General features: G+C 47.6%; 1 protein-coding gene across 7 annotated transcripts in view; it reads right to left on the minus strand.

The window, feature by feature from the left end:
• LOC100084604 (exocyst complex component 1-like) overlaps nt 1-20,330 on the minus strand; it is an 85,204-nt gene that overhangs the window by 51,346 nt on the left and 13,528 nt on the right. For 4 of the 7 annotated variants that reach the window (XM_029067747.2, XM_029067749.2, XM_039912405.1 and 1 more), the window contains 4 exons: nt 13,856-14,049; nt 4,993-5,220; nt 3,224-3,356; nt 512-621 (listed from right to left, as the gene is read on the minus strand). In XM_029067747.2, the coding sequence (XP_028923580.1) occupies nt 512-621; nt 3,224-3,356; nt 4,993-5,220; nt 13,856-14,049 (665 nt within the window). Of the gene's footprint in view, nt 1-511; nt 622-3,223; nt 3,357-4,992; nt 5,221-13,855; nt 14,050-15,709; nt 15,873-20,330 lie in introns of all 7 variants that reach the window. The other 3 variants (XM_029067753.2, XM_029067752.2, XM_029067748.2) reach the window with 3 other exon arrangements.

Here is a 20,330-nt window from a genome sequence, read left to right on the forward strand (position 1 = left end):
CTGGCGTACGAGAGGCTGACTTGCTTGTGGAGGGAGGTAAAGGTACACCTCCGGGGAAGGAGGAAATTCAGCCCAGTGGAAAGGACACAGGGCTAGAAGTCAGGAGACACGGATTCTAATCCCGGCTCCGCCACTTGTCGACTATTACCTTGGACAAATCACCTACATTTTCTGTGTCTCAGTTTCCTCCTCTTTGCATGGGGATTAAATACCCGGTCTCCCTTCCCTTCAGTCTGTGGATTTCCACGGCCAGCAGGGACTGTCTGGTCTAATCGAGTTGTTTCAATCCCAGCTTTCAGTGCAGCGCTTGGCCCACGATAAGTCTTCAACAAGTACCGAAATTATGATTATTACCGGGGGCAATAGTAGGGCAAAAATAGGTGGCCTGCTCTTAAAAAAGAAAGTCTGCCCAAAGAGGCTGTGTGTATGGGTGTTACCTCATTTTTCTGTCAAGAAACAATTTACAGAACCCGAAGAAAGTCCTCTCAACGGGACTGTCGAGCTAATCTACCTGCTGTTCGAAAATGTTGACAATGTGGCTGACAAAGCCGTTTTCGAAGTTTTGTCGGAGAGTTTCAAACTTGATTAGCTGTTCTGCTACAGCCTGCAGTTTCCTGTAAGCTGAGAAACAAGGAGAAATAAAGCATGCTTGGTACCACCTCTTTTTCAGCGTGGGACCCAAAGCAGTGTTTCCATTTATATCTCAAGGCCCCACCTAAATGAACTCACATTTGTACATTAGACACAATGAATTATGTTAGAATAAAGGAAGCGAAGCCTGCCCCCACCCAAATTTATACAAAAGCTGGACAGAAAAGGAAAATGATTTTTGATGTTTTCCAACAGGCTGGGTTTTCTCTATTTTTGACCTTGATTTCTTCTGCTCCTAAATAATTGACCAGAACAAACAAAAGAGACTCTCCAGGGTTGTGAGCTCTCATGTTGTATATTAATCCACCGGACATTCCATCCAGAATGATCCACACATATCTACTCTTACCCACAATGATACATCATCATCGACACACAACATTCATTTAAGCCAAATATAAAATTCAAGCTCGGGACTCTATGTACGCTACCCAGATAAAATAGATCTTAAAATCAGGACCTGGAAAATTTCCAGAACGGCCGGTGTATTTGGAGTTAAAACAATTTTTGATTTAACCAAAACTGGTTTTCTTATACCTTGTGCTAACTTCAGCTCGGAGAATCAATTGATCAAGTTATCAGTCATATGTATCGAGAGCTTACTGTGTGCAGAACATTGTACTAAGCGCTTGGGAGAGTACAGTGTAATGCAAGCCACAATTATTATTACTATTACTATTATCATTAACACTCCTTTAGACCTGGAGAGAAAACAGAACGGAAGGAGTGTTTTAGCTTCCAAACCCAATATAACAACCGATCTGCCAAGCGCTTAATACAGTTCACTGCACTCAGTGGGAAGTCAAACAATATTAGGTCAGTTATTAAGCACTTCCTGTGTTTCAGTAATAAAAGAAGAAGAGGAAGAGGAGGAAGAGGAGGATCAGGAGGAAGAGAAAGAGGAAGAAAGAGAGTTGTTAATTGGTTACTCTGCTTACTTAGACTGTGAGCCCCATGTGGGACGGGGGCTATGTCCCACCCAGTTAGTTTATATCTGCCCCTCCATCACGCCTACTCCCTCCCTCTGCTCTACCCCCTTCCCTGCCCCACAGCACTTGTGTATATTTGTACATACTTATTATTCTATTTATTTTATGAGTGATGTGTAGGTATCTATAATTCCATTTAACAATTTTGATGCTACCGATGCCTGCCTACCGGTTTCGTTTCGCCGGCTGTCTCCCCCTTCTAGACCGTGCGCCCGTCTCTGTTGCCAAACTGTACTTTCCAAGTGCTTAGTCCAGTGCTCCGCACGCAGTAAGCGCTCAGTAGATACGACCGAAGGAATGAATGAATACTTGGTTGATAGCGAGCACTTAACAGATACCTCAGCTCGGTATCAGCCTCTTTGCTGATCTCCCCGCCTCCTGTCTCTCCCCACTCCGGTCCATACTTCGCTCTGCTGTCCGGATCATTTTTCCACACCAACTTTCAGTCCATGTTTCCTACTCCTCAAGAACCTCCACTGGTGGCTCATCCACCTCCGCATCAAACAGAAACTCCCTACCGTCGTCTTTAAAACACTCAGTCACCTTGGCCCCTCTTCCCTCACCTCGCTACTCTCCTACTACAACCCAGCCCGCAAACTTTGTTCCTCTAGTGTCAACCTACGCACGGTAGCCCAATCTTGTCTATCTCACCACCAACCTCTCGCTCGCATCCTGCCTCTGCCTCCTGGAACGCCCTCCCCCTTCATACCCGACGGCCACTAACTCTCCCCACCTTCAGAGCTTTACATCACATCTCCTCCAAGAGGCCTTCCCCAGCTAAACCCTCATCTCCTCTTCCCCCACACCCCTCCGCGTCACTTTTGGACTTGGATTTGCTCTCTTTACTCACCCTTCCCTCAGCCCCACAGCGCTATGTACGTGTTCATAATCTATTGATCGATATTAGTGTACGTCTCCCCCTCTAGACTGTAAGCTCACTGTGGGCGGGGAACGTGGCTACCAGCTCCGTTTTATTGTATTCCCCCAAGCACTTAGAGCAGTGGTCTGCACACAGGAAGCACTCAATAAATACCACTGATTGACTGGTTGATTGACGACAGACGTTATTATTATGCAGTGGGTTTACTGTGAATTGTCAGGTGAGAGATACTTAGCGGGTTTAAAACACAATTCAGTCTGTCACTTGCATTTATTGAGCGCTTACTATATGCAGAACACTCTTCTAAGCGCTTGGGATTTTACAATCTAGAAATATAACAGGCACATTCTCTGCCCACAATCAGCTTACCGTCTTACACCAACATTTGCGTCCCCCTAACTTGCTCCCTTTGCTGTTCCCCTCTCCCAGCCCCACAGCACTTATGTCCATATCTGTCATTTTAATTGATTTGTACTGCTGTCTGCCCCCCCCCCCCCCCCCCACTCTAGACTGTAAGCTACTCGGGGGCAGGGAATGCATCTGTTTAATGTCGCACTGCACTCTCTCAAGCGTGCGCTTAGGACAGTGCTCTGCACAAAGTAAGTGCTCAATAAATCCGACTGAATGAATGTCCGAATGAATGAATCGATGGAGAGGGCCTCCCATGGGAGACGGAAAGAGTGACGGTTTAGGCAGTCCTCACCCGGCTGAATCTGGACGTTCATACAGGACGTGAGGGCTCCCACGGCAGCACTGCAGGCTTTCACTTTCTTGGGAGTGGACAGATCCCCGCTGCTCAGCGCCTCGTAGTGCTTTGTGCTAAGATTCAGTTTATCCTAGTGGGAGATCCAAACGGTCTAATTAAACACTCTCTTGATAATAACAACAATAATCATCATAATTATGGTATTTGTTAAGCGCTTTCTATGTGCCAGGCGCTGCAGTGAGCACGGGGATGGATACGAGCAAATCGGGTTGGACACAGTCCCCGTCCCACACGGGACTCACAGTCTCAATCTCCGTCTGACAGATGAGGAAAGTGAGACCCAGAGAAGTGAAGCGACTTGTCCAAGGTCACACAGCAGACAAGTGGCAGAGCCGGGATTAGAACCCATGACATTCTGATTCCCAGACCCACGCTCATGCCCTCTTTGCCACAATGATAATATTACTACTACTACTACTAATCGAATTTGTTAAGTGACTACTCGAAAGTGCTGGGGCAGATACAAGCAAATCGGGTTGGACACCGTCCTGGTCCCTCTTGGGGCTCGCAGTCTCAATCTCCATTTTACAGCTGAGGGAACTGAATCCCAGAGAAGTGAAGTAATAATAATGTTGGTATTTGGTAAGCGCTTACTATGTGCCGAGCACTGTTCTAAGCGCTGGGGTAGTCACAGGGGAATCGGGTTGTCCCACGTGGGGCTCACAGTCTTCATCGCCATTTTTTACAGAGGAGGGAACTGAGGCACCGAGAAGTGAAGTGACTTGCCCAAAGTCACACAGCAGACAAGTGGCAGAGCCGGGATTAGAACCCATGACATTCTGATTCCCAGACCCACGCTCATGCCCCCTTTGCCATAATGATAATATTACTACTACTACTAATAGGATTTGTTAAGTGACTACTCTAAAGTGCTGGGGCAGATACAAGCAAATCGGGTTGGACATGCCCAGAGTCACACAGCAGACAAGTGGCAGAGCCGGGATTAGAACCCATGACCTTCTGACTCCCAGACCCATGCTCTATCCACTACACCATGCTGCTTGTCTAACTCAAGCCTCACCATCCCAGGTACCCATGAGCAGATCTCATTTTTTATTGAGCTTGCTCTGGGAGAAGAACAGTGTTTTATAAGCAGCGTGGCTCAGTGGAAAGAGCCCGGGCTCTGGAGTCAGGGCTCTGGAGTTCGAATCCCGGCTCTGCCACTTGTCGGCTGTGTGACTGTGGGCAAGTCACTTCACTTCTCTGGGCCTCAGTTCCCTCATCTGTAAAATGGGGATGAAGACTGTGAGCCCCACGCGGGACGACCTGATTCCCCTGTGTCTACCCCAGCGCTTAGAACGGTGCTCGGCCCATAGTAAGCGCTTAACCAATACCAACGTTATTATTATTATTATTCCTTTTGGTTACGGCCTTTTAACTGCTGGCAAAAACACCCCTCTACTAACTCCGGGGTGGACCGGCAATATCATTAAGAAAACCCAAAACAAGTTTGATACAATTTCTGCCCATGGCAAATTGGTAAATTGGGAACACCGAAGCCCACATTCTCCGGTTTGTTTTGCTGTGTCTTTTTATTGTTGCACCGTACTCTCCGGAGCGATCAGTACAGTGCTCCGCACACTGTGAGCCCTCAATAAACACGAATGACTGCCATCGATCTTCACTTCCCAGCCAGTAATAGATCAAGAAGTCCCAGGGGTGGGAGGGGATGACTGCGGAAGTTTCCCTCACCACCCTCTCCATACCACAAGGAAGAGGATCTCATTCATCAGTTTCTCTTGGTTGGTATCGATGAGCTGCAGAAAGGAGTTCCGCCGCTGAATGTGATCCATCTGCTGTTTCATGGTGCCCAGGAGCTTCTCGTAGATCTGCAGGGTTTCCTCCACGTCGGCAACCTCCTCGAGGGCTTCGTCGATGAAGCCCACGAGCTGGGCCACCTGCTGCTCGGAGGAGATGACAGACTGCAGGTTGGCCTGTACGACAGAAGGGAGCGGGCACACAAAGCCCGGTGAAATTTCAGAACGGGAGGCTCAGGTACGTGGGCGGAAGGGAGGCTTTAATCCTTCTTCCGTACTCTACCGTGGAGAACGCTCCCCGGTGAATAATAGCGTGGCTTAGTGGAATGGGCACGGGCTTGGGAGTCAGAGGTCATGGGTTCTAATCCCTGCCCCGCCACTTGTCAGCTGTGTGACTTTAGGGAAGTCACTTAAATTCTCTGTGCCTCAGTTACCTCATCTGTAAAATGAGAATTAAGACTGTGAGCCCCACGTGCGACAATCTGATTACCTAGTATCTTGCCCAGCTCTTAGAACAGTGCTCGGCACATAGTAAGCGCTTTGCAAATGCCATCATTATCATTGTTATTATTATTGATAATAATAATAATCATTGTAGTGTTTGTTAAGCACTAGGTGCCAGGCACTGTTCTGAGCTCTGGGGTAGATACAAGCTAATCAGATTGGACACAGTCCCTGTCCCACACGGGGCTCACATTCTTAGTCCCCATTTTACAGATGAGGGAACCGAGGCCCAGAGAAGTGAAGTGACTTGCCCACGGTCATACAGCAGTCAAGTGGTGGAGGCAGGATTAGAACCCAGGTCCTTCTGACTCCCAGGCCTGTGGTCTATCCACTAAATCGTGGATTCATCACGATGCATGATGCACTTGGATTCACTCCCTCTTTTTCAGCCCTCCCTCAGCCCCACGGCACTTATCCGGAATTCAGAGGTCATGAGTTCGAATCCCAGCTCTGCCACTTGTCAGCTGTGTGACTGTGGGCAAGTCACTTAACTTCTCTGGGCCTCAGTGACCTCATCTGTAAAATGGGGATGAAGACCGTGAGCCCCACGTGGGACGACCTGCTTCCGCTGCGTCTACCCCAGCGCTTAGAACGGTGCTCTGCACGCAGTAAGTGCTGAACGAATACATTATTATTATTAATTTATCTATTTAAACGACTGCCTGTCTCCCCCTCTAGATCGTAAGCCTGTTGTGAACAGAGAACATGTCTAACAGTTCTTATGTCGTACCCTGCCAAGAGCTCAGTTTAGTGCCGAGCATCCAGTCTAGCGCTATGCACACATTTAAGTGCCCAATAAATATAATCGAGTGATTGATGGAGAGGTTAAAAAAAGTGAAACACACATTCAAGAAAGTGATTGTGTCCTTTATGAGGTTGGTAGTCAAAATTTGCTATCCAAAGGGTATCGAGATCCACACCCAATTGAAAGTCTATAACCTAAACTTCTAGAAGTCTAACACTAGCTGCTCAGACCTTTCATTCATTCGTTCAGTCGCATTTATTGAGCGCTCAATGTGTACACAGCACTGTGCTAAGTGCTTGCGAGGGACAGTTCAACAAGAAATAAAGCCATCCCCTGCCCACAGTGGGCTCACAGAGAGCTGGGGGCAAGAGCAGTGATCTGTGGGTGAGTGGGGGGACCAGAGAGTTGGGGAGGCGGGGAGTTGCAGGGTGGGGAAGGGGGTGAAAACTGAGGGGAAGAGAGTTGGGGATCCAGAGACCTGAGTGGCAGAGGGGTGAGACAGAGGGGGCAAAAAGCAGAGGGTTGGGGGACAGAGAGCTTGGGGGCAGACAGAGGGGGGCTGGGGGGTGGAGAGCAGAGAACTGGGGGGGGGCAGGGCAGAGAGCTGGGGCAAAGAGCTGGTGGCAGATAGCAGAGGACTGAGGGGCAGAGGGCCCGGGAAGCGGAGAACCCGAGGGGCAGAGACCTGCAAGGCAGAAGCCAGTGGGGCAGGGAGCAGACGGGCAGAGAGCCAAGAACTAATGGGACGGGGCAGGGAGGTGAGGGACAGAGAGGTGAGGGGCAGAGAGTCGATAGTTGAGCCGCAGAGAACTGAGAGGCAAAGACCCGTCAGTGGAACAGAAACAGGGTGGCAGAGAAATGAGGGTCAGAAAGCAGGGGGGCACAGAACAGGGGAGGAGATAGAAGATCGGTAGAGACCTGAAAGGCCAGAAGGAAGAGACTCCAGCAGCAGCGTGGCTCAGTGGAAAGAGCACGGGCTTCGGAGTCAGAGGTCACGGGTTCCACTCCCGGCTCCGCCACTTGTCAGCTGTCTGACTGTGGGCGAGTCACTTCACTTGTCTGTGCCTCAGTTACCTCATCTGGAAAATGGTGGACACTGTGAGCCCCACGTGGGACAACCTGATTCCCCGGCGTCTACCCCAGCGCTTAGAACGGCGCTCGGCCCAGAGTAAGCGCTTACCAAATACCAACATCATCATCCTTCGTGAAGCCACATATGGCTTCTCGAGACTGTAAGTTCATAGTGGGTAGGGAACGTGTCCGTTTATTGTTGGAGTGTACTCTCCCAAACGCTTAGTACGGTGCTCTGCACACAGTTAAGTGCTCAATAAATATGACCGACTGTTTCTCAAGCAGTTTCATTCGGTATCAGCTGATGGGTAGAGTCTCGGGGGCAAACCGAGACCCACTCCTTGTAGGCCTTGAAAGCCCGGTCCCCATTCAATAATGCCCCAAAAAACTTTTTTAAATGTCGGAATCAAGTACAGCTGTGTAGCAGGGACTGTACCGTTGCTTTAGCTCAAGAATAAAAGGCACCAATTTTTTTTAAAAAAGAAACCTTGAAAAAACATTTTGACAGATTTAATTCTATGACAACTGGCTGTGGGCAGGGAGCACGTCTGCCAACTCTATCTCATCTCCTAAACACTTAGTTCAGCGCTCTGCGCATAGTAAGAGCAGAATAAATACCGCTGATGATGACTGAAACAGGTCGATGGTCTTGGGTGTTAATATAGCTGCATTTCCACTACGTTAGCAAAAAGGTAATTGTGTGGCTACCTCCCCTATCCCCTTCTCTCCGGGACTCATTACTCCAGTGATTGCTTAATTTGTGTTTCCTTGTTTGCTGAACTGTTCCGGTGAAATTACTGAACAGTTTAGTCCTGAAGGCTGTAGAGGAAACCTAAGGTGATTTTGCCTGAAGAAAGGCGGCCCCCATTATCCGGAAAGGTGGTTATCAATACTTGCTAATTACCTTGGACAAGAACTATCAGAGATTAATGACTGGCTTCCAGATGCTAATTGTGTGCTATTCACTGGATTAACATCTTTGTTGAGGAAATCAATTTCTGCCTGTTTCTTTTTTATTTCCTTTCTTTAAAAATGTCTTTCCCCTTCCTCCTGTGAAATACGTATAGTTATTCCACGCTGTGATAAAGAGAAGCAGCGTGGCTCGGTGGAAAGAGCCCGGGCTTTGGAGTCAGGGGTCGTGAGTTCGAATCCCGGCTCTGCCACTTGTCAGCTGTGTGACTGTGGGCAAGCCACTTCACTTCTCTGTGCCTCAGTTCCCTCATCTGTAAAATGGGGATCAAGACTGCGAGCCCCACGTGGGACAACCTGATTCCCCCGTGTCTACCCCAGCGCTTAGAACAGTGCTCGGCCCAGAGTAAGGGCTTAACAAATACCAACGTTATTATTATTATTATTATAAAGCAGTACCAGCTAATGGAAGTGCTAAATGAAAGGCGTACACCTTACATTAACCTAAAGTAAGAGTGGAGAGGACAGAAATACATTCGGTTTTGTCAGAATACATGTTGTTATTATTATATTTTTGAAACACTTACTATGTGTCAAGAGCTGTTCTAAGGGCTGGGGTAGATTTAAATTTATGGGGTTGGACACGGTCCCTGCCCCACCTGGGGCTCACGGTCTAAAAGGGAGGAAGGAAAGCAGCGTGGCTCAGTGGAAAGGGCCTGTGCTTCGGAGTCAGGGGTCAGGGGTTCGACTCCCGGCTCTGCCGCTTGTCGGCTGTGTGACTGTGGGCAGGTCACTTCACTTCTCTGGGCCTCAGTAACCTCATCTGTAAAATGGGATTAACCGTGGGCCTCACGTGGGGTAACCCGCTTACCCTGCATCTCCCCCAGCGCTTAGAACAGTGCTCTGCACATAGTAAGCACTTGATATTTTCGATTAGACTGTAAGCCCGTCACTGGGCAGGGACCGTCCCTACCTGTTGCCGAATTGTCCATTCCAAGCGCTTAGTACAGTGCTCTGCACATAGTCAGCGCTCCATAAATACTACTGAATGAAGCGAAGGTTTCGAATCCCCATTTTACTGATGAGGAAACTGAGGCCCAGAAGAAGTGAAATGACTTGCCCTGAGGTCACCCGGCAGGCAAGTGGCAGAGGTGAAATTGGAACCCAGGTCCTCTGCCTCCCAGGCCCATTCTCTTCCTGCTAGGCTACGCTGCTTCACCTAAGCGGTTAATTTAAGGTCGTCCTCACAGGGGCCATGAAGATTAAAGAGGGTCGGTTTGTTTTCATCTCCTAGAGTCTCAATTTGCACCACCAAGTCAGAGGGTGGCCCAGGGGCAGCAGCTCTTGCCCCCGCCCCACCCCCGGATCAGTAAGCACTCGATAAATACCACTGATTGATTGATGGGGATGCAAAGGACTTGTTTTCTCACGGGCTCTGGGGTGGCCGGTGTCACTGCAGCAGCAGCAAACTGGTTGGCGACCCCCAGAATGGATGGAGCGGGAAATGGTGGCACTGGAAACGAGGCCTCGCTCTCGTCTGCCACTTAAACGGAACTCTAAGGAAAACATTACGGTCACACTAGAACCAAAAACCGGAAGGAAGCAGTGATGTCGGTATTTGGTAAGCGCTCACTATGTGCAGAGCACTGTTCTAAGCGCTGGGGGAGAGACAAGGTCATCAGGTTGTCCCACGTGAGGCTCGCGGTCTTCATCCCCATTTTGCAGAGGAGGTAACCGAGGCCCAGAGAGGTGAAGTGACGCCCACAGTCACGCCGCTGACCAGTGGCAGAGCCGGGATTCGAACCCACGACCTCTGACTCCCAAGCCCGGGCTCTTTCCACCGAGCCATGCTGCTTCTCTATCTGTGTCCATTAGTACTACCTGCAAAAAAAATAAAGAAAGAGCACGGGCTTGGGAGTCAGAGGTCGTGGGTTCTAATCTCGGCTCCGCCACTTGTCTGCTGGGTGACCTTAATAATAATAACAATGATAATGTTGGTGTTTGTTAAGCGCTCACTATGTGCCGAGCACTGTTCTAAGCGCTGGGGGAGATACAAGGTCATCAGGTTGTCCCACGTGAGGCTCACGGTCTTCATCCCCATTTTCCAGACGAGGTAACTGAGGCACCGAGAAGGTAAGCACAGAGAAGCAGCGTGGCTCAGTGGAAAGGGCAGGGGCTTTGGAGTCAGGGGTCATGGGTTCGAATCCCGGCTCGGCCACTTGTCAGCTGTGTGCCTTTGGGCGAGTCACTTCACTTCTCGGTGCCTCAGTGACCTCATCTGCAAAATGGGGATGAAGACTGCGAGCCCCACGTGGGACAACCCGATTCCCCTGTGTCTACCCCAGTGCTTAGAACAGTGCTCGGCACATAGTAAGCGCTTACCAAATACCAACATTATTATTATTATTATTATTATTAAGCGACTTGCCCAAAGTCACACAGCTGACAAGTGGCCGAGCCGGGATTCGACCTTGGGCAAGCCATTTGATTTCTCTGGGCCTCAGTGACCTCATCTGTAAAATGGGGGTTAAGACTGTGAGCTCCACGTGGGACAACCCGCTCGCCTTGTATCGACCCCAGCACTTAGAACAATGCCCGGCACATAGCGACCGCTTAACAAATACCATTATCATCATCATTATCATTAAGCACTTGGGAAAGTACAACAACGTTCTCTATCAATCAGGCAACGGTATTTGAGTGCTTAGAGGGTGCAGGACATCGTACTGACTGCTCGGGAGCGTCCATTACCACAGAGTCGTCGATCGATCAGTAGTGTTCATCAGCATTTACTGAGTACAGAGCATCGTATTAAGCGCTTGGGAAAGTACAACACAACAGAGTTGTCGCCAATCAGCGGTATCTACTGAGTGCTTACTGTGTGCGCACCGCACCGTAGTAGGTGTTTGCGAGAACACAATACGACAGAGTCGGTAGCCCTGATACCTGACCTTGAGGAGCTTACAATCCGGCGTTTTAAAACAACCCATGTTTAAAAATATCTAACTCTAGCTGTTGCCTATTAATTTGGTATATTTCTATTATGCCTTTGGCAGCTGTGGGCTGTAAGAAGGGTTATTTTCCCGCAGGGCAGAACATTTTGCTGATAAGTACTATGTTTACAACTGAATGAGGCTTTTCTGTGTGTTTATGTGAGCTAGCTGGTTATGACAATATTATTTTGGCCAGTGATTGATATTGTTCACAGAAGCAAAACAATACTCTAGGCTTTAATGTCACTTCTACTCCAAACCCTCATTTTCACTTGCCTAAAACTTTACAAAATTAATCTCCTTTATAGCTGAAACTTTATTTTAACATCAAAATGATTTCTTACTGTGAAAAGTTTCAGTCGAATTCATTCAGCTGGTTCCGATGGGGGGGGGGGGGAGAACGCTTCTCATTTCGGCGTATTTACCCGAAGAAATAATTCAAAAATCTACTAAAGTCTAAGAGTGCAAACTCTGCATATAGTTAGTCCCCTGTGAGAAATAATCAGTGTTTCAAGTTGGAAGAAAAATCTGTTGGAATGGCATTAAGTCACCCGCAATTTAATCACCGTCGCCTGAGCGTATACGCTAAACCGTTTCTATGAGGTTTTTAATTACATTGCTTCGACTGCTGCATTGCAGAACATTAATGCTGCAGTCCTGATTTTTCTATAGGCTTAGGGCAGGCTAATGTCAATAGCCGGTGTCGACTTGCTAAGATTTTGTCTCCAAGTTGGCACCTAACTGCTTGCCATCGATCGTATTTACTGAATGCTAATTGGTGCGGGACACTGTACTAAGCTCTTGGGGGAATGCAATTCAACAGAGTTGGTAGACACGTTCCCTGCCCACAGTGAGCTGCCCGACATCTCGGGGAAAAATAGAGAAGCAGCTTGGCCTCGCGGATAGAGCACGGGCCCAGGAGTCAGAAGGTCCTGGGTTCTAACATCGGCTTCTCCACTGTCTGCTCTGTGACTCTGGGCAAGTTGCTTGAATTCTTTGGGCCTCAGTCACCTCATCTGTAAAATGGAGAGTAAGGCTGTGATCTCCATGTGGGACATGGACTGCTTTCAACCTGATTAGCTAGTCTGTATCTATCCCAGAACTTAGTACAGTGTCTGACACATAGTAAGCACTTAAATACCATTTAAAAAAAAATCTCTCTGACTCCGACCCAGCCTTCTCCCTTGAAAAGGCGTCAGAGGATTCCCCCAGAACACTTGGGAAATCAAAGATGTAGTCTAATAAGTCTTCTCTCTTTCCTCCCGGAGTCTTCTTTTTAAAGTAAAAAAAAAAAAAAATGCATAGCAGGAAAAGTAAAAGCAAATTAAGTCTAAATGAAAATTGCAGGTTATAAATCCCGGGGGAAGGGCAGAGCATAGAAAGGCCATTCATTCCCGAACCGTATATATGTACGCTGTTGACCTCCTCTCAGTATTTGTGAACAAAATCCACGAAATCATTACGGAGTTTAATCTTCTGGTGAGGAGCCCATTCAACTAAATAATGTTGGTATTTGTTAAGCGCTTACTATGTGCCGAGCACTGTTCTAAGCGCTGGGGTAGACAAAGGGGAATCAGGTTGTCCCACGTGGGGCTCACAGTCTTAATCCCCATTTTACAGATGAGGGAACTGAGGCACAGAGAAGTTAAGTGACTTGCCCACAGTCACACAGCTGAAATAGACTATAAGCTTGTTTTGGGCAGGGAACCTGTCTACCCCACTCTGATGTAATGTATTCTCCCAAGCGAGAGAGAATAACCAGAGGGCAGTCCCCTACTTTTAAGATCATTTTTGCTTGTTCCTTTTTGAGGAAGGAATGGGAGAAGCCATTCAGAGAAGCAGTTTGGGGGCCTAGTGGGAACCCGGATTCCCTGTGCCAGTTGCCTGCTGGGTGACCTTGGGAAAGTCGCTTCACTTCTCTGGGCCTCAGTTCCCTCCCCTCTAAAATGGGGATTCGATACCTGTTCTCCCTCCTACTTAGACTGTGAGCCCCTTGTGAGGTAGGGTCTATGTCCAACCTAATTAACTTGTATCTACCCCAGGGCTTAGAAGAGTGTCTAACATATAGTAAGCACTTAACAAGCATCATAAAAATAATAAAGAGTTGCAACCCGCTTCTGAGATCTGTGGTGGAACCAAGAATGTTATATTGTACTCTCCCAAGTGCTTAGTGTAATTCTCTGCAAACAGTAAGTGCTCAATAAATATGATTGATTATTATTGAGAATAATAGTAATAATAATTGTGGCGTTTGTTGAGTGCTTGCTATGCGTCAGGCACTGTACCAAGCGCTAGGATAGATACAAGGCGATCGCATTGGACACAGTCCCTTGTCCCACGCGGGGCTCACAGTCTTAATCCCCATTTTACCGATGAGGAAACTGAGGCATAGAGGAAGTGAAATGACTTACCCAGGGTCACACGGCCGACATGCGGTGGAGCCGGGATTAGAACCCAGGTCCTTCTGACTCCCAGGCCTGCGCTCTACCCTCTAGGCCAAGCTGCTAACTAAGAGTTTTCAAGAAACCACTTCAGGAGCCTGGAAAGAAGGTGGATCTCAGGGCCATGCAACTCTTTATTCCGTCCTTACCTCATCCAACAGCTGAAGATCTCGACTAAGGCGCTCCACGAAAGCCACCGAGTTGCTCACTAGCGGTTCGTATTCCTCCATCAGTTTCAGCATATCAGCAGATTCCTTGGGGGTCATCTCCTGGTACTCCGTCTCTTCTTCCGGTACTGTGAACTCCGAATCGGCCTTTCGCTCTTCCTGCAGCCTCTGGTACCCTGAAGAGAGAGAACACATACCTGAAACAAGTCCCCAGGTCCACCGACGACTTTCCCAACCACTTAGGGCTCCGCGCACAGTTGACACTCAGCAAATACTACTGATTGGACTCACTTTTATTATGGTGTTTGATAAACACTTACTTTGGGCCAGGCACTGTACTAAGTGCTGGGGTAGATACAAGTTAATCAGGTTGGGTACGGTCCTGGCCTCACACAGGGTTCAGTTTAAATCTCCATTTTACAAATAAGGTAACTGAGGCACAGAGAAGTGAAGTGATTGGCCCAACGTTACACAGCCGACAAGTGGCGGAGCTGGGATTAGAACCCAGGTCCTTCTGAGTCTCGGGCCCGGGCTCTATCCACTGGGCCACGCTGCTTCTCAACTGCGGGTTGCCACTTCATTAGTAGCTGGACAAACAAGAACCTCCATGTTAAGGTTCTGAGCCTCTGGTCCCCTCCCCTCATTAGACTGTCACCCACCAGTCCCCCCCACAGAAAAAGATGGTTTGGAAATTATAATAATGGTATTTTTTAAGCACTTACAATATGCCAGGCACCGTACTAAGTGCTGGGGTGGATACAAAGCAAATCGGGTTGGATGCAGTCCCTGTCCAATGTGGGAAACACAGTCTCAATCCCCATTTTACTGAGGGACAGAGAAGTGAAGCGACTTGCCCATGGTCACACAGCAGGCAAGTGGCAGAGGCGAGATTGCAGCCCATGACTTTCTGACCCCCAGGCCCGAGTGCGTCTTACGAACGTGAGCGTGTCACGTTTCTGCTCCACTTTCCCAAGCTCTTAATTCAATGCATTACATTCAGTCTAAACACCACTATTACTACTTTCTAAACTTTATAAAGGCGCAATAAATCAACCATCTTCTGTTTCCTGGACTAGGGAGCTGTGGATGAGAACGGGAGGGAAATCTATCATGCTGTTCAGGGGGCTCTCATCAGGCAGCACAGTGTTCACTGTCAATAGGTGCATCTCAAATGATGAGCTGTTAATTTTTCTAGGGGTTTTCCTTCTAGATTGGGAATGCGCTAATGGAGCACTGTCGGATTGAATTTTAATAATTTGTCCCCTAGGACCTCATCCAGAACTGTGCTCCCCGCAGGCACTAAGAAAATAATCTTGCTTATCATTTGGATGCTGACAGCTATATCCACAATTCCACCCTCAAACAGAAATATAAGACGAAACCCTGCAACAATAAAAGCAAGCTGAAAACAGCTTCCCATTACGTTAAAGTGGGAAAAAATCAATCAGTGCTATTTATCGATTGCTTATTGGGTGCAGAGCACCGTACTAAGCGCTTGTGGGAGTACAGTGCAATAGTGTTCACTGTTAGGATTTTCTGCCCACGAGGCTCCGTCACTTGTCTGCTGTGTGACCTCGGGCAAGTCACTTAATTTATCTGTGCCTCAGTTACCTCATCTTTAAAACTGGGATTAAGGCTCTGAGTCCCATGTGGGACATGGACTGTGCCCGTCCTGATTAGCCTGTATCAACATCAGGGCTTAGTACAGGGCCTGGCACATAGCAAGTGCTTAACAATACAATTAAAAGCATCCCATTAAAACAAAGGAGCTTACACACTAGAGGAGGAGCTGAAATAATTTGAAAATTATTTTTCAGATCCCACAGATAGCAGTACCTACGGAAAGCACCTATGAAGACCTTGAATTAGGGACTGGGCAGGTGCCAAGAAGCCAATCTGACTTTACGGACAGGGAACTTCCAGTTTGGCTAATTTGCCAAAGATTGGACATTTTAGCGGCATATTTTCAGAGTAGCTAGTCGGGATCAGTTCCTCTTTCCTGTCAAAAGAGGGAACAGAAACAATGATAGGTCAATGCCCCACTAGAAGTCTGCTCTCAGGCCAAGCAATCTGTAAGCCACAATACTTTCTCACCTCAGCAGCCCACGGTCTACAGGTACGGCTATTAAAGGCAAGTTAAACCGCCCATTTTTCACCTCGGCCAGCAGTGGCGAGGTTGTTCTTAAGTAGCACGGGTCAGGGCAGTGAGATTAGTCTGCTCTATAAAGCCTCCTGTAAACATGACCTTCATGGGATGAAGAATTCCTAATCTTTGCATCTTCTCTCCTCTCAGATGACTCCTCCACTTACCACTTTGCCCCTGGGGCTTTCACCCCAAACCATGTCCCCAAAACTCATCCCTGTTCTTCTCTGCCTCTGGGAAATAGAGCTGTCATAGGGAATAAATTAACTTTCCACCCAGCTGACTTCTGCTTTTCATTCCTGTGGAAAGACCAGGGCGGTGATGGGTTCTTCACACGTTCTTCCAGGTCTCTCGAGAGTGTTTTGTTTTCACTGCAGTTAAAATAATTTCTGTAAAACAGACTACTGGGTGAAGACATAAAGGGAGCAAGGAGGAAAGTACAGATGTTCTCTAAATTCACAGAGAGAACAGACGTCAGTTTAGGAGCCCCACCAGCCCAACGGGGTTAAATTCCAATCCAAATTCTGTCTCCTTGAACAAATTCTTTCCATCTCGGACTTCGTTCTACGTCTAGGAAACGATAGGGATGGAAACGAGGGTGAGGATTGGGGCCGAACAAATTTTGGGGTGGCTGGGGAAACTGCCCCTTGGTCTTGGGACTTTGGGGGTCATTTTTAGTGGTCAAGGGACCCTCCTGCAGAGCCCTGGACACTCCAATACCACCCCCCACCCCAGCACCCTCCCCACAGGTGGAATATTGAGTGGAAGGGGGGTGGATTGTGGACAATATGGAAATAATCTGAATGGAAAAGCTGCAAACAAATTTGGAGTCCTACTAGTCTCTAAGAATAATCATTATTATTGTAATGACAATGATAATGGTGGTATTTGTTAAATGCTTATTATGTGCCAAGCAATGTACTAAGCTCTGGGGTAGATATAAGATAATCAGGACCCACAAGGGGCTCACAGTCTAAGTAGGAGGGAGAACAGGCATTGAATCTCTATTTTGCAGGTGAGGGAACTGAGGCACAGAGAAGTTAAGTGACTTGCCCAAGGTCACAGAGCAGGTAGGTGTCAGAGTTGGGTTTAGAACGCAGGACCTTTGACTCCCAGGCTCGAGCTCTTTTCTCTAGGCTTCACTGCCTCATTTTCTTCTTGTTCTATAATTTCCATAAAGTCTATGCAAGAGTATAAAGTTAAGACTCTTGGTGTAAGAAATTAATATTTCCATCACTGCTACGCTTGATAACATAACTTCCAACTAACTTGCAAGGGCTAATGGGGTCAAAGATTGTCCAAGTGAGCGGAGAGCACTAGGCAAATGCAAAATGGGACTGGAATGATGACTGAGAAATAGTCGCCTAGGCGACCAAATCTGTCACCATGTGGATGAATTCTACTGGCTCTGAATTCCACATGTCTGCTGTGTGGCCTGGGGAAGGTCACTTCACTTCTCTGGGCCTCAGTTACCTCATCTGTAAAATGAGGATAAGAATGTGAGCCCCATGTGTCCAACCTGATTACCTTGAATGTACCCCCAGGGCTTGGAACACCGTTTGACACACAGTAAGTGCTTAACAAATACAATAATCACTATTATTATTGTTCTGCCCCACCTCCCGTCCTGGCTCACAAACCGACTCCCTTGCCATGAACCTGATGGACGGTTCATCTGCATTGCTCTTGCATTTGATTTTTGCCCTTCATTCACCCCTCCTCAGCCCACAACACTTATGTATGTATCCATAATCTATTTATTCACAGTAACATCTGTCTCCCCCTCGAGACTATAAACCCACTGTGGGCAGGGAACGTGTCTGTTTATTGTTATACTCTCGCAAGCACTTAGTACAATGCTCTGCATATAGTAAGCTCTCAATCAATAGGATAGGTTGATTGATTGATTGATGGCGATTTTCCCAGACTACACATAAGCTATGGGAGTTGATTAATTCTAAGCCCAGAGATGATTTTTTAAGATATTTTCTTTCACGGAAAAGTCCTAGAATTGTTTACTTGAGTCCTCCTTAGACTGTGAGCCCTCCCGACCCCAGTCCCGAGGGGTCTGGGTACCATGGGTAATTCTCACCTGGGTATTCTCTCCCGGCGTTCAATACAGTGCTCTGCACACGGTAAGTGCTTAATAAACACCATTACTACTATTGCTCCGAAACTCAATACGGTCAACTGATTTGTGTATAGCTGTTAATTAAATATTTGTGATTAACTTTATGTCCGTCTCCCCCCGCCCTCCCGTTCAAGCCTTGTTAAGTGCCTTGTAGGCAGGGAACATGTATAATAATGATGGCGTTAGTTAAGTGCTTACTATGCGCAAAGCACTGTTCTAAGCGCTGGGGACGATACCAGGTGATCGGGTTGTCCCACGTGGGCTCACGGTCTTCATCCCCATTTTACAGATGGGGTAACCGAGGCACCGAGAATTTAAGTGACTTGCCCAAAGCCACCCAGCTGACAAGTGGCTGAGCCGGGATTTGAACCCATGACTTCCGACTCCCAAGCCTGTGCTCTTTCCAATATACGTCACTTCTTCATTTGGTGCTCTTCAAGTGTTTATCAAATGCATTGAGCTTAGTGGGCATTTGATTAATGCTATAACGACTGCTAATAAAACTACTATAAAATTCTAATAATAATTAATTATGGCATTTGGTAAGTGCTTACTATGTGTCATGCACTGCTCTGAGACGGCGGCGGACACAAGCCGATCGGGTCAGACGCAGTTTCCGTCCCACCCGAGGTACGGTCTAAAGGGGAAGGAGGACAGGTTTTGAATCCCCATTTTACAGATGAGGATACTGAGGCATGGTGAAGTGACTCGCCCAAGGTCACACAGCAGGCAGTTGGAGGAACCGGGATTAGAACCTCGGCCCTCAGACTTCCAGGCCCTCGTTCTTTCCACTAGGCCACGCTGCATCTCTGTGATAATATTACTAGTAGTGTTAGAAATCCAAACAAGTGATGGTAGCAAAGGGATTGAAAGTCTTTAAACCAAAAAAAAAAAAATAAATAAATAGCTTCCTTCCTCTACTTATCTTACCTAGCTTAGGGGTATTGCTTTCCTGTTTTTTGACTCTCTTTGGGGCCTGGTGCTTATCATCTCCCCAGCTATGAGAAATACCAAACCTTTATTCTGATGCATTCCTGTTGGAAAAAAAAAAAGCCTGGGTTCAATTTCAAAACAAAGGCCTGGCCTGCGCAAGACTCTAGGACCTGGGACAGTTTTACCCAGACCACTGCAATCTTTGTGCAATTTAAGCAGAATGATGACTGGGGAGATTGTTAAAATTATTTGATGAGCAAAGGATCTTAGTTCAGAGGGTTATCATCGTGACAACAGCTTTATTGAGCAAAGCACAGTAATAGGTGCTTGGAGATTTACACACTAGGAGAGAAGTAGTCCCTATCTCAAGAAGCAGATCAACTAATGATCTGACCTTCCCCCTTCTCCAGTTTGTTTTTTTGAGATGATATTTAAAAAAGATAGATAGAGAAGCAGCGTGGCTCAGTGGAAAGAGCCGGGGCTTGGGAGTCAGAGATCACGGTTTCGAATCCCGCCTCAGCCGCTTGTCAGCTGGGTGACTGTGGGCAAGTCACCTCACTTCTCTGGGCCTCAGTTACCTCATCTGGAAAATGGGGATTGACTGTGAGCCTCACGTGGGACGACCCGATGACCCTGTATTTACCCCAGCGCTTAGAACAGTGCTCTGCACATAGTAAGCGCTTCACAAATACCAACATTATTATATCTGTTAAGCACTAACTATGTGTCAAGCAGTGTTCTAAGCAATGGGGTAGATACAAGTTAATCAAGCTGGATTCAGCCCCAGTCCCACATAGGCTCACAGTCTACGTAGGGGGGACAACAGGTACCGATTCCTCATTTTGCAGTTGAGGAAACGGAGAAACAGAGAAGTTAACGTCCTCGCCCAAGGTCACGCAGCAGACGAGTGGCCGAGTTGGAATTAAAACCCAGATCCTCTAGCTCCCAGGCCCAAGCTTTATCCACTACACTGTTTCCTGGGTATGTGGTACACACAAAATGAATGGGGCTGCTCCCTCATTTCATTGCTTTGGCCTGTTTTCCCAGCTGGGAGGGGACACAAAACTTTCATATTTGAGTGACAGTGACTACTGCTAGGACCACAACCATTGTCGGGGATTCTCCAAAAGGAATGCAAAAGTCCTGAGCTCCGATCGCAGACACCAAGGAGCCCAGAGGGAAAAAGCAGAGGCTCTGGTTCTATTTCCCCCGTACTGGCTGTGGACAGAATTGAGAAGGAGGTGATCGAA

This window comes from Ornithorhynchus anatinus, chromosome 6 (genome assembly GCF_004115215.2).
Source record: "Ornithorhynchus anatinus isolate Pmale09 chromosome 6, mOrnAna1.pri.v4, whole genome shotgun sequence".
NCBI lineage: Eukaryota > Metazoa > Chordata > Mammalia > Monotremata > Ornithorhynchidae > Ornithorhynchus > Ornithorhynchus anatinus.